The sequence below is a fragment of the Molothrus aeneus genome, chromosome 2, assembly GCF_037042795.1.
Source record: "Molothrus aeneus isolate 106 chromosome 2, BPBGC_Maene_1.0, whole genome shotgun sequence".
NCBI lineage: Eukaryota > Metazoa > Chordata > Aves > Passeriformes > Icteridae > Molothrus > Molothrus aeneus.
The window spans coordinates 82,622,909-82,636,871 of record NC_089647.1 but is presented as its reverse complement, the minus strand read 5'-3'; the positions used below and the strand labels follow the sequence as shown (position 1 = coordinate 82,636,871).

General features: G+C 39.0%; 1 protein-coding gene across 1 annotated transcript; it reads right to left on the bottom strand.

Moving 5' to 3' along the window:
* Positions 1–12,546: 12,546 nt before the first annotated feature.
* P2RY8 (P2Y receptor family member 8) lies at positions 12,547–13,620 on the bottom strand. Its single transcript, XM_066571560.1, has one exon. It carries the CDS (start codon positions 13,618–13,620, stop codon positions 12,547–12,549), a length of 1,074 nt encoding a protein of 357 aa, XP_066427657.1.
* Positions 13,621–13,963: the final 343 nt, after the last annotated feature.

The window sequence follows — 13,963 nt, the reverse complement described above, 5'->3', positions numbered from 1 at the left end:
GAGACATGGAAACCTCCTGGAGCAACACGGACAGGGACACTAAGAGCTCACACAGGCACAAACACCACCAGGAGTCTCTTTGCTCGCCTCTGGCTGATCAGGATGAAAAACTTTTTTGTATGCACACACATTCCCCTACCTACCTATCATATATGTTGATCCCCCAGTAGCACAACTTATGACAGGGCTCCTGTGGCACCTGGAGGGGTTGGGACAGGGGACTCTGTTGGGCTCATGGAGCTGCTGGGGCTCCCCTCAGGCTTGGGCCTTCTGCTCCTGTCCTGGTGCATGGGTATCAGCCATTTGTCACCATAACCTGACAGGTTGTATATCATCCTAGCTACCAGGATTTAAGGTTTGAACTTCAATTTTTAATTTTTTTTTAAAGTGGTGATGGTGACTTGAGAGCAGAATTGAAAATTTAAAGACATTTTTTCTCAAGTTATTACAAAATACAATGAACCTAGGGAAATTATGCTGAATTGAAAACAGAAATAAAAAAAAATTAGATTAAGTACACCTGTGAATGTAAACAGCTGTGTTCTGCATATCCATACTATTGAATATAGTTATGAGATATCTGGAGAGTCAGCAAGGAAAATAGGGTCTGCGTGAAAAAGGAATAGTGTATGCTTGTCAGAACAAATTCACTATTCCTTTTTCAGGGCTGTGAAGTGTGACACTGCTCCTTGCAAATGACAGGTCTGAAAGATATTGCAGAAATGAAAGCCATAGTATCTTTCTTATGATAGCAATATAATTTTTGATGGAATAAAAGGAAAAGGATTGCAGAAGCTTATGTTTCTTGGCACACACTGGAAAAGAGTTATTCTTCTGGGAAAAAATATTACAACTCTGCAAGTTTAAAGTAAATGTAAATCCTAATATATGTACATCTCTAATGTGACTGCATTACTAACCAAAAAAGGGAAATTGCAATTTTATGGGTGTTCCTAGAACCTGGGACATATTTCTTATCTAGTTGTCTTTCTATATTATGCCTTGCTTTGTGCTGAATATAAGCAAGCATAATAAACTAAAATCAGACCCTCCAGAGGACTAAGATGATAAGGCAAAGGTTTATATATCAAATTAACAAGCCAAATTTTCTTTTCCTCATTTTATTCAGTCTTCCAATATAGTTTGGCTATCACAGCAACAGAGCAGGGAAGCTGTGACTCCATCCCAATCTGTGTGCATAAGCAAAGGAAAGACTTGAGATGAAAGAACAGTTGTTCCTGGCAGCTTCTTTTGAGAGAGAGGAACAAAGACAGATCTGTCTCTAGACACCTGTAGAGTCTTTAGAGATGCACCCAACATAATTCCTCTTTCTTAGGTGTGGCATCCCATTAACTCAAGAGTAAAACAAGCCTAATATGTTTCCCTTAACTGAATTCTGCTTTGCACAACAGACCTTTTGAAACTTAAACAAATAAATGGGAAATATGTGGATTTTCTATATGTTTTCCATGAAAGTTAAGAAAATGCCCAAAACTAGAGACCACCAAAATAGTTTTTTACTTGAAGAAAATGAGATGTGGCCCTTGGATTATTATTTTTAAGGAGTGGTAATTATTAAATCTGTCATTCTGTTAAACTTACATGGCAAATGGTGATTTTGTTTATTTACAAGACAAAACCACAAACCTGCTGAAATACATATTTTCATTTGCCATCTTTATGTGTTATTTCTGCTGTTCCAAATGTCAAACTAAAGAACCCTGTGAGAAAAGCTAAACCACATCACATAAGCTGCCACAGCTAGGAGAGGTTTGGCAGAGAGGTGTTAACTGCTCCCCTCCGGCCTCGCGAGCCAGGCACAGCGAGTGTGAGGCTGCAGTGAGCTGACCAAGGGGAAGATCAATGACACCAGCAGTTATCAGAAAAGTTTGTGTCGTGGCTGACTGTGCTAGTCAAAGATTAAGCTTGTCCAAGGTTGGTTATGAAACTATTGACTTTTTCAAATATCCAAAGTATTTTGAGCAGAAGCAAAACAGCAGTTAAAGCTCTGAACTGCAGAGACCTCAATACTTTCATTCTGGACTTCTCTGCTTTTCTGTCTATGCATTTACTTGGTGGCTATGACAATAACACCTTCAAGCATGTAAAAAGCACTGTGATGATTAAGTTCTTATGCCTACTTTTGTGTGTATTGTGATGAGTGTATGTATTTCAACCCAGATGTATTATTTGCCTAGGCCACCTGTGCAAGCACAGGATCATCTTGTTTGGGGAACAATGCATTACCATTGTGAGGAAATTAGTGAACCCTCTGGGCTTAGCTATAAAGTTGCTATAAAGGGAATGAGCATTTCACCTTTCACAGGGCAGCTTGACTTTTCTAGGATAATCTCATCAATTCAAAAAGCTCACACTTACATTTTTCAATGGACCTTTTTCTGCCAGTGAAATCCTTGCCATAGTATAATGTGTCTGCGTAACTTGTGAAGTAATTAATACATCTTGTTTCTGTTACTGTAGGGGAAAAGATCTTTAGTTGTTTGCAGATGGATTTCATCAGCTAATCATCAGTAACTCTGTTTAAAATCATGGTGTCATTTAACAATCCCCGTCCTATGTTTTGTTTTTGTCTTTTTATATACAGCTTGTATTTAGCCAGTAGCCTTCTGAGCAGAGTTACCTGCTTTGTATATTTAAGATAGTTTTACATGTTCAACTAGATCTTTGGTTTATGAAGGGGTATTCTAGATTTTTCCAGACTCAGGGAGTACTTTCAGAGCAGATGCCCTAGATTTCTTTCACAGTCTTATTGCTTAGCTCTGTGTTCTCATAGGCCAATTTTAAGAATCCCTATCAATTTGTCTGCTCAGGTCCAAATACTCCTTTCTCCTCTTCTGTCCAGCTTGGAAGCCTGTAATATCTCAATGTCTTTAGGTGACCATTTTCCAGAATTTCCTTTCTATTTGAAGTAGAGTAGTACTACAATCATATAGAGACATTTTTGGAGACCACAGGAAGTCAGATCAAATAAGATTTAAATACACTATAGGATAAAGGCTGTATCCATTGCTACATGGATATAGCAATGCCCAGGGGGAGGACATGGCCATTCACAAAGCAACTTTTAACTACAGAAATCATTATCCAAGCCCCAAAGAGTCATCCTTGGACAGCACATTTAAATAGTGTAAAAAGTGTCATTCCAAGAATAATTGAAGAAAGAATGTTAGGAATTCAAACAAACTACTTTGCTTTTGGCCTCTGCCACAGAAAACATATTGTAAATTGGAGAAACCTAAAGCCTTGAAAAAAATTTCAATGTGAAGACAACTAAATCCTCATAAGAGGAGCAGAGTATGACAGATTTTTTGCCTGTGCTGGCCAAGAGGGTGAGCTGCCAAGTCTACAGCAGCCACACAAGATAGTGTGGCTAGTTTCTACCTGATATCAAATAAGTGCTATATCCTCCTCCAGTATAAAGTGGAGTGCTGCAAGCACATCCTGATTTACACGACATAGAAACAGCATTACAGTTACACACAGTGCCAGTGCTGACTTCCCCAGCCGTTGCCACAGCCAATGTCTGCTGCAGAGAGCAGCTTCTGCTCTGCAGCTTTCTTTCTCCATGCTGTGAGCTTGAGGCCAACAAGCAGCCTCAGAAGGGAAGACTAGGCAGAGTCTAATAACCCTGTAGTCCCTGGGACAGGAGGATAAGTGTTTGTTGACAGCATCCCTAGATATCTGTGTGTTTGTGTATGTTTGACAGCCAGTGGATTATATTGAATCCATGAGCCTCTCTTGAAGTCATATGTCTGGTTTTTGCTGCACATGCAAATCTAATCTCAGCATTTCCCCAATCTCACTTCAATTAACACTTACATAGCCTCTAGACAAATAGAAGCTATGTATCAGACTATAAAAAACACTGGTTCTGTATTATTTAAATTTGAAAAATACATAAACAAGTACATAAAATATTTTTGGGGAAATTGCATATACCTAATATACCTATTATAAATGCATTATGAGCATGTTATCTATGTGTGTGTGCTTATTAAAAAAAATATATGTACACAAATGTGATGTAAGATACAAATATATAGTTGCCTAGGACTGGAAAATAAGTCTTCTGTCTTGTACAGTATAATGACAGCTGCAAAGAAAACGGCATGAAATTAGGGAAACTTAAAATAAGGTGAAAAGAGAATATTAATTGGCTCACTGTAATCCCAGTTTTTCCAGAAAAAAACTTCCAAGGCTCCGAGGTGAAGAGCATCTTGGAGCTCTTATATATTATCTGAGTCTCCACCGGAGGGCAGTGCGTCCTGTCTTTTCCCTACGTATCTGATCATGAACCCGAACTTTCAAGTACCTCCAAAATGCTGTAACTTCTAGTAACTAAAGGCCACACACCCCAAACGCTCACATTCCTAATTTTAATTTTAAGGATTACATAACAGAACAGCTTCAGGCCATTCCCTCGGGCCCTGTCACTGGTGACCACAGAGAAGAGGTCAGTTACCTGTCCCTCCTCTTGATCTCAAGAGGAAGGCAAGAGGACCTCAGAACCTCCATGAGGTCTCCCCTCAGCGTCCTCTTCTCCAGGCTGAGCAATGGATCCTTTGTGTGTGTGCAGATGTGTACTTTTAGGGACAGTAAAAGCTGATGTGAATGGCAATATGTCTAGCAATATCTTGAAAGAGATGCATTGAGATTGGAGGGATAAAGAGATATCATAAGCACGCCAAGAAGTGCTAAGATATGATTGCCACAGATCTTAAGGCTCCTTCAGCAAATTTTCATGGTTTTAAGAACAGGAATAATTCTGCCCTATGAAACAAATACCTTTATTGAATATTGAAATGAACACAGTCAGACTTCTGTCTTCTATCACCTCAATTTTATCAGATGAATCAAGTGAAGAACAATTAGATGTTGTATTTTAACTTATTTTTGTACTCATTTAGGAGTTTAAAAAAGCTCAAATTATGGACACAATGTGAAAGCGTACAGAGAAATTTCCATTACTCATCAGAATGGGGTGGGATACCAATGAGTTCTGCATATACTATGGAATGTAAGATGAAATAGGGAAAAGAAAAAAATACCAGCATGTTGACAATAATAAGGAACTGAAGAAACCAAGTCAGACGTGTGGTGCTGAAACTTTTTGAGAGAGAAAAAGCCATTGTACTTCATAGAGAGTTTCTAATTGAGAAGATGGACAGACTCTTTTCAGAGGTAAATAACAGGAAGATACTTTATTTTATACATTAAATTATATATTTTCCTTTATTTTCTGGAGTTGTGCGAGTTTGGCGAGATAAGAAAGACCCAGAGCCTATTTGAGTGTTTGCAGGGATCCTCAGGAATATTATTGTAACCTGCTGTTACAAGCATGAAGATGTCAAAATTCAAAAACAGCTGTCAAGAAGAAGATGGTAACAGCTGTGGGATACCACTATTTCTTTTGTAGTGTTTGTCTACAGAGAGATCTGCTGACATCGGATGTCTGAATGCAATCAAAAACCAAAGCTGGTATTGTTTAGGAAATGAAGGAGACAGTCACCAGTCATCATGAATGCTTCCAAACAATAAGACGCTTAAGGCAACACTTGATCAGGTAAGTTACACCTTTGTGCATGGCAAGCCCACATTTCCAGAGGTTCGAGTCACTCTGTGAGATGTTTGTTCAGTATCTTGATAGTGTTTGTATGTCTGTTAATCACATTTCTTTCCTTGCAGTAGAGATCTGGAGATTTACTGCTGCTCCCAGCTTTTCTGCTGAAAAGGCGCCATGTTTCTAAAATGAAAGTGGCTGTTTATGAAAGAACTATTTACAGACATTCTCTAACTGCAGATAGCCTAGTGCAGAAACTGACTTCCTGTGTCTCTCTGCAGACACTTAAAGTATTTCTCTGCTCAGCTGCCACAGAAGTTACTTCTTTAACCCTTCTTCCATTTTCTACTTATACTTCATAGAAGTCTGTTGTCCTTTCTCCTTTGATAAAGCTTCTCAGCTACACAGCAGAGGAGAAAAACCTTTAAATTTCCTCAGATTTAAGGCACTCAACAAAACATATCTCCATTTTCCTGGTACTTCACCATACCCAACAGCAGCAGTTAAGATTGTGGAACATACTAGGAAAAGCTCCAAAGGACAATTAGCCTGGGAAGCTCTCAGTAGGACAACGGCACTTTTCTTTCTGCAAACTGGGGCATGCCAGAGCCAGGTCATGTGGGCAGTGGTGCAGAAACTGGGGAAAGAGAACCATCAGTGTCCCTGTGCTGAAAATCTCCGCAGAAGAAAAAGTCCGACTGCAAGACATCATCCTGAGATAAGATAGTCGAGAAAGGAGTTGAGGTATTTATTTATGCTAAAAGCTAGAAAGGTAATTTGTCTGGCAGCTCTGAACTTCGTGTTTTATAATTAAAGATGCTTGAGAGTGTCCTTATTTGATAATATATTCCAGCTGTTTAGACTTTAAGGAAAAATGCTAGAAGACTTGCAACTAAGTCATGAAAGACCAGGAGTTCAGTGGCAGTCCAGACTTCAGTTATGCAGGGTTGTGGTTTCTTTGTCAAATAAAAAAGAAAGCTTAAAAAAGATATTTCAACTAAGCATTATGCTGTACTCGATTATGCACTACATAAATACACTTTATATGTTCAAGAAGAAAACAATTACTTGCAAAAACTTAATCCAGAATGAAAGTAATCCAAATATATCAAAATTAATAGTATGACTGAAATTTTGCTCTCAGTAACTCCTTTTGAAACTATGAACTGTGGCATAAATGAAGAAAGTATATTTATTCCTATAAAAGATTCTAGGTTGTTTTTTTTTTTCCTCCAGGATGGATTTAATTGCTAAGAACAATAACCAAGTCTTATATCCTAATCATTCTTGTAAGAGTTATTTTTTATTAGAATTTTCATTTGGGGCACTTAAAAGAACTGTGACTTTAGATACATCTAAAAATTTTACCAATAAAACTGATTATTTTAATGGACTTTTCCAGGTCATAGCATCTTAAATTAGCTTTTTTAGAGGAACTTATCAGGTTATTGAAAAAGATTTTGTTTCCTTTTTTTTTTTTTTTGCAGAAAAGGTACACTAGAGTGTATTTGCTAATGTATTTGTGACAATTTATGCCAGAGAATTGTGTTCTTCACTAATACAGCTGTGAGTGTTAAAGAGTAGACTAGACTGCTGCCTGAGAAGTTAAAAAAAACCAGCAACAGTGAATTGCCACGCCTCAAATGCACAAGCAGGTCTGCTGGTAGTCAGCTTCAACAGCAGCAGCCTTTGAGAGAGATAGGTGATGGAAAAAATGAGACCAATATGTCAGAAATTGAATTAATAATTATGTGTTTTGAAGCAAAATGAATGAACTGTTACAAGCACCTGGAGAGATTTCTTGAAGAGCAAGACACAAGTTCATCTTTACCTGATTGTGAGAGATCGCTCGGTTAGGGGGGCTGGACAAGGTGACTTCCAGAGGTCTCTTCCAGCCTCAGTCATCCTGTGATTCTGTGATTTGTCAAAAGGACTAAATGACAGATGTTTTGTGCTCCAGGCTCTCCTGACTATGGAATAGCCTCTTCCACGATGGTAGCAGGCTGAATTTCCTGCTGAATCCCCCTGGCAGCCCTCCAGCAGGCAGGGTGGAAGAGGCCAGGCTCCAAGGTAGTTCTGGCAGGGCTTAACTGGGAGTGTTAGATGGACCAGAGGGGAGCCAAGGGGCTGTCTTGTTTATGGAGTCCTGTCTCAAACACTGGCATTTCAAGAGAAGGGAGAACAGGGCAATCACATACTATGACTTCCTCTTATTACTCCTCCAGCTTTTGACAATTTTAATCCTTGAGGTCTTCCTGGGCCTGTGGTGGTTTTCCTGTTTAATAACCTACAATGGATTTCTTTTCCATGCTCTTTTCCAGTTTCTCTGGACCAGTGTACTATGTGCATCCAAATCATTCTTGGCAAAGTGTTTTTTAATTATACTATGTGTTGTAAGAAGAGATATGAACTTGATCTGGTTTTAAGCCTAGATCTCATTAGCTTAATATATTGTTCACCAATTATTGGACAAAGGCAGTGTAAGTCATCCAAATCAGCTTTGGCAACTCCATTGAAGATTTTGGAGGCCTTTTTCCTACCTACCTTATATTGTCTCTTTTCTGAGATGAGCAGTCCCAAACTATTTGACTTCTAAGATTTTAAATTAATTTCTTAGAGGATACCATGTGCTCTTACCTTGGTCTTTCCTAGTCCTTGTTGATCTTCTCTGTGCCAGAGGCCAGAAGTGCAGAGAGTAAACTAGGAATGGGTGAACTGTGGATTTCTATGATGCTGAGCTGATGAATGGACTTATGGATTATGATCCACTGTAGTCACTGACAAGCAACATCATTTTATACACAAAGCTGTGACTGGGTTTCCCTGTGTGCATTACTTCACACTTACCAACACTGAATTTCACACACAAACATTTGTTCAATCCCTCCCATCTTTGGGTAAGCACATACCCTAACCATCACCTTAGAGAAATAACACACTGGTGGGTATCAATTTAGATAACACCTCATGTTATATTAAACTGTTTGAACTGGAAAAAATGACAAAAAGTGATGAGTTGACTTCAGGATAATCTCTGGCCCTCTCATGTATCAGCATATATGTAGCCAAACAGATAATGAACTCAAAATGGAACATAGTCAGTCTAGGGAGCATTCATGAAAGCGCAGCATCACGACCTGGTTGAGCAAGGTAATTGTCCTGCTTTTCTCTGTGCTGCTGTGGCCTTACCTTGCATTCTGGGTGCCACAATATAAGACATGAAGTTCTTAGAGAACATCCAAGGGAGCACTACAAAGATAGTGAAATGTGTAGAGGGGAAGCTGTATGAGGAGCAGCTGAGGCCACTTGGGCTGTTCAGCCTGGAGAAGAGGAGACTGAGGGGAGACCTCATTGCAGTTACAACTTCCTTGTGAGGGGAAGCAGAGGGGCAGGCACTGATCTCTTCTCTCTGATGACCAGGAATAGGACTGAAGGGCTTGGCCTGAAGTTGTGTCAGGTGAGGTTTAGGTTGAATATCAGGAAAATATTCTTTACCCTGGGGGTATTTGGACACTGGAACAGGTTCCCCAGGGATATGATCACAGCACCAGACAGAGTTCAAGAATTGTTTGGACAATACTCCTGGGCACATGGTGTGACTCTTAGGGATGGTCCTGTGCAGGGCCATGAGCTTGACTTGATGATCCTTGTGGGTCCTTTCCAACTTTACATATTTTATGGTTCCATGACTACTGACTCTGACTGTCTGTTCCCAGTTTCCTCCAATGCCCTACTGCAGACTGGGGGTGGGACAGGCTCAGACTGCTAGGCTCCTTCAGAAATGCATAGAAATTTTAAAAAAATATATGATATATGTATCAGTGCACCTATTGCATAAGGAGAAGGATTCAAGTTAGACAACATCTCATTAAAGTATTGATACTTTTCAAATTTGTGTGAAGTGTCTATGATAATGCCAACTTCTAATATATATATTCTGTAAAGAAATATGAAAAAAAAAGAAAAAATCCACAATAACAATGAGAAATAGATTAATTTTGTTTCATAACTTGGTTTCCTTGCCCTCTTCTATGCTTGGAAGTTTTTCACGCATGGCAGGTAAAAACACAGGAATGAATCTTAAATCATGTACTTTTCTTTTTCTTTTTTATTATCATTATATTACAAAAAAGTCCAAACACATTCATGGATTAAATTTATATACTGTAATTAAAAAACAACACTAAACACAAACTCCCTCCCAACCTTGAAAACAAACAGAAGCCTTTACATTCTTCTCTTTTCAGTAAAATTACATTAACTACATAGTAATGCTTACAAGTAAGCAAGTTGCCCAGGGCCCATATTCCCCAAATTGAACATAATATGGACATGAACTTCTCAATAACTTCACAAATTGCAATTTATATTTATATGTGTACATGTATATGGTTTTCAACTTACTGATCAAGTATGGTAGAAGCCATTATTCTTATGGTGCTCCAGAAGGATATATTTCCAGGATGAAAGAACAGCATGATGGGCCTCTTTTAATAATAATTTATTCTCTTCCTCTCAAATAAGAACTCTCCAAGACTTCACAGTATATGCCATCGGACTCAAAGGATTGTTAATGCGTGCATTTTTACATTCCTTTCTCAAGGAACAATCTCACTGACCCAACAGGAGTTAACTAGAAGCTAGTTAGTGAAATGGCATGAAGTGTACTCAAATGAGGCTTCCTTCCTGTTCCTTTTTAAACATTTTCAGAAGAGAGATGAAGGGTTATGAAGAGATGCATGAGTTTGGAGAGAACATTTTCAGTCCATTGTGAGCATCTTTTTTCACTTGAAAAAGGAGCAATTCACCATTTTTCAAAATATAGCAGTTGATGTCCAAAGTGCAAGGTTTCTGCCCTTTTGGCTCTATTTTGTGTCAGTTATAGTTCAGGCACTTTGCAGCATATTTTAGGAGGGACTATGCATTTGAGGACCATTTTCAAGATAAAACAGAGTCAAAGTCTGCATTAGATGTAGGAGAAGTAAAGGTTTTCAATGTAAAAGTATTTCCATGTTAAAAAAAAAGGAGGGAGATTTCAGTATAAACTTTAAAAAGTTTTCTGCCACAACAAAATGCAGAAAACAATTAAACAACTGTGATAGTGAGAAAGCTGGAATCATGTGAAAGTGAATAGTGAAGGGTAGCTTCCAGGCAAAGATTTGCCTTGTACACAGGAAATGTGCAGATCAATTAAAACTAGCACTGTGAAATGCCACAAAGCATTGAATGTTCACATTGCTTGTAAACTAGGTCCACTCACATTTATTCTGCTCCAAAAACTGATAATACTTTAGCAGAAGACAGGACATTCAAATATCTCACTGTGCATGTTGTGGTTTTCCACCCTCCACTGTGAAGAAATTCATGGTAATTAGTGGTGGAAAATTGGTTTTGAACCATGAGATACCCAAAGAAAAATGGCAAATTTTAAGGGCCTTGGGCGTTGCCTATTAATTAGGCACAGGAGCTCCGGAAGCAGTGCAGCATGAGATGTCTCAACCAACTATCTACAACATTGCAGACGGTTTCCTCCTCAGGGTTGGATGGAGTCAAAAAGTCAAAACGCAGCAAAAGGATATGGTGTATTTTTTTCTTGCTTGTGAGGGGGTCTTGTCTGGTCTTCTCAGGTGGTTTGCGTCTCTCCTCTGTCAGTGAGAGTCAAATGTAGGTAAAAAGCTGTAAATACTACAGGAAAACATTCTCTTTTGTCTGTCCCCAGTGCATGTTCTGTAGCAGTTGTCTTTCCAGGCACGCAGGAAGTTGTTGCGAAGTGAGAAGGATTAAACATGGCACACAATATGCAAACAAGCTGTAGAAAGATATTTCAGAGGAGGGCTCCAAACACAGGACTGCTCAACCTACCTGCCATAACTTATTTTCAGGATGTTTTGTACAACTCCCATTCTCAAGCCTTATTTTCATCTTTCTTTTCTTCTTTCTTCTTGCCTGCCTGAAAGAAGTCTGTTTCTGACATCTGGCCATCAGGAAAAGTTTTCATCTGGTTTCTGCTGGCACAGAATGACTCTCCAGTCTGTGGTTGAATTTTCATTTATGCAGCTGAAAATCTGGTTTATAATCTACACCATCTCTGTAAGGAAGAAAACATCACTCCCCAGGCGCTATGTAAAGCTAAATTCTGCTGAGGGGGATGGTTCTTCTATGTGTAGCCTTTTCACATTGGTGAAAATGACCAGTTGATACTAACCCCATACAAGCAGCATTGGTACTATAATAGGTTAATGTGGGAAGGTCTGTTACTTTAAATAAAGTGCTCCCCATAGTCCTGAGAAATGAATAACTTCAAGAAGTGCAGCTGTATTTGCAAACATTGTTAGCTTTCCTTTCATTGTATGAGACGTTTTGCTGTATAAGATTGAAATAAATAAATAATGTGAGTCAACCTAACCTTTTCAAGTGTCAGTTTGGTTTGACTTTGAAAACCAGTTGGGTGAGTGTTGTGGTGATTTCACAGTGGCTCTGCATTATGCATTAATGGTAAAATACCATGCTACTTTTATTCTTTCTTTTATAAAAATACAACAACAGAGAAGCACATATAACAAAATATACAAAAACAAAGCTTGGCACATTCTTTAGAAAAACAACTGTGTTACTCCCAAACCAGCTTTGGTGTATGCTGTAATTCATGTACAGTAATGTTTTACATTCACTGAGAATTGCAAGTCTTTGGTTAACTATAGTACAACCTGAGAGTAACTGTTCTAAACCTGTCCCTTGGTCTTATGCAGCAAGGCTATTTCCAGGTTAACCCTGCTTCAGTGCCTTCTTGAAGAAATTCAGTTCCTTTAGCACTTCCATGACCAGAAAATCCTGAAATGCAATTTAAATACAGCTTGAGTTCTGTCACTGGAGCAAGGTATTTTGAGCATGGCCTTTCAAAAGGAAATGTTTTCTGTGTCTACTTGTGAGTTTTGCAGGTGTCTTTCTTCTGGGAATATCTAAAGCTAAAAAACACTTTCCTGCCTTTCCAAATTGATCCTTACTCCCTCTAACCCATCCATAGGTCCACTTGACATCGATCTGGCTGACATGGTCCTGCCAGAGAATAAACTTTCCCTTCTGTTTTCCAAGCTGTCGCTGAGCGGTACCGTAGGGTGAAACAGTTGCATGAATTTCTGGTAAAATTCTTTTGATGCAAAATAATAAATGAAAGGATCTATGCAGTTGTTGAAGCAACTGAGGCACAAGGTGAGCTTGTAGGCAGGGTACAAACTGCCGTTGTAAAATAGGCGGCTGATCATGTGTGCAAGTAGGATAAAGTTATTGGGGGCAAAGCAAGTGATGAAGGATAGAAGGACAATTATCGCCAGGTATATGGATCTAGTCTTTTGCTTATTGCCGTATCTGCTTGATGTCTGAATTAGCTTCCTAATGATACCAATGTAGCATCCAACTGTTACAACAAAAGGGATCAGGAACAGCACAACAAATAAAGTGAGGAGAAAGGCTACCCAAGCTGCAAAATTGGGCAGCATATTCCATTTAAGGACATCAAAACAGGTTATAATCCCTAATTCTTTCACTTCATAGGTCAGGTCTGTAGTTTCTAGTGGGTAGAAGGCTAGTAGCAAGGCAAACCACATAGCTAGGCAGGCAGCCAAGGCATATCTTTTTCTTCTCCACTTGATTGACTTCAAGGGGTGTACCACACCCATGTACCGCTCCATGCTGATAAAGGTCATGGTCAGTATGGAAGAATACATGTTGGAATAGAACATCACTGTCACAAGGCTGCAAAGAGTCTTGCCAAATGTCCAGTGATTGCTTTGGAGGTGATAATAAATCTGGAAGGGGAAACATAAGGCTAGCATAAGGTCCGTGATGCTTAAGTTGATCATGAAAATAACAGAAGGTGTTTTGGGTTTGATGCGCCAACAGAGCACCCAAAGGGAGAACAAATTGCCAGGGATGCTGACCAAAGCCACTACTGTATACACAATTGGGAGGGTGATGGAGACTGTTTTATTCTGGAGCATTGCCAGTGTCAAATCGTCCAGGTGGGATTCGTTTTTAACCATTTTTCATAAGTAGGTTGTTGATCCCTGTAAGCCAGCTGGATCATATCATGAACACTTGGCTTGAAAACCTAGAGGAGAAATGTCAAGTGAGAAAAGCAATATGTCAAAGCAGAAATTTAGGACATGAATCATGTATTAATCAACTAAAAAAATTCTTTAGTTTGACAGATTTTCCTTGAATGCACTCAATCCATTAAAATTACTTTCTGAAAAGTCTTGCCTCCCTTCAAATCACCATAATGTTTTGCCAATCTGACTTCTTCCTATCTTGGAGCAGCTATCTTTTCCCTGGTGAATGGTTTTCTGACACTTAGAATCACAGAATCATTAAACTTGAAAAAGA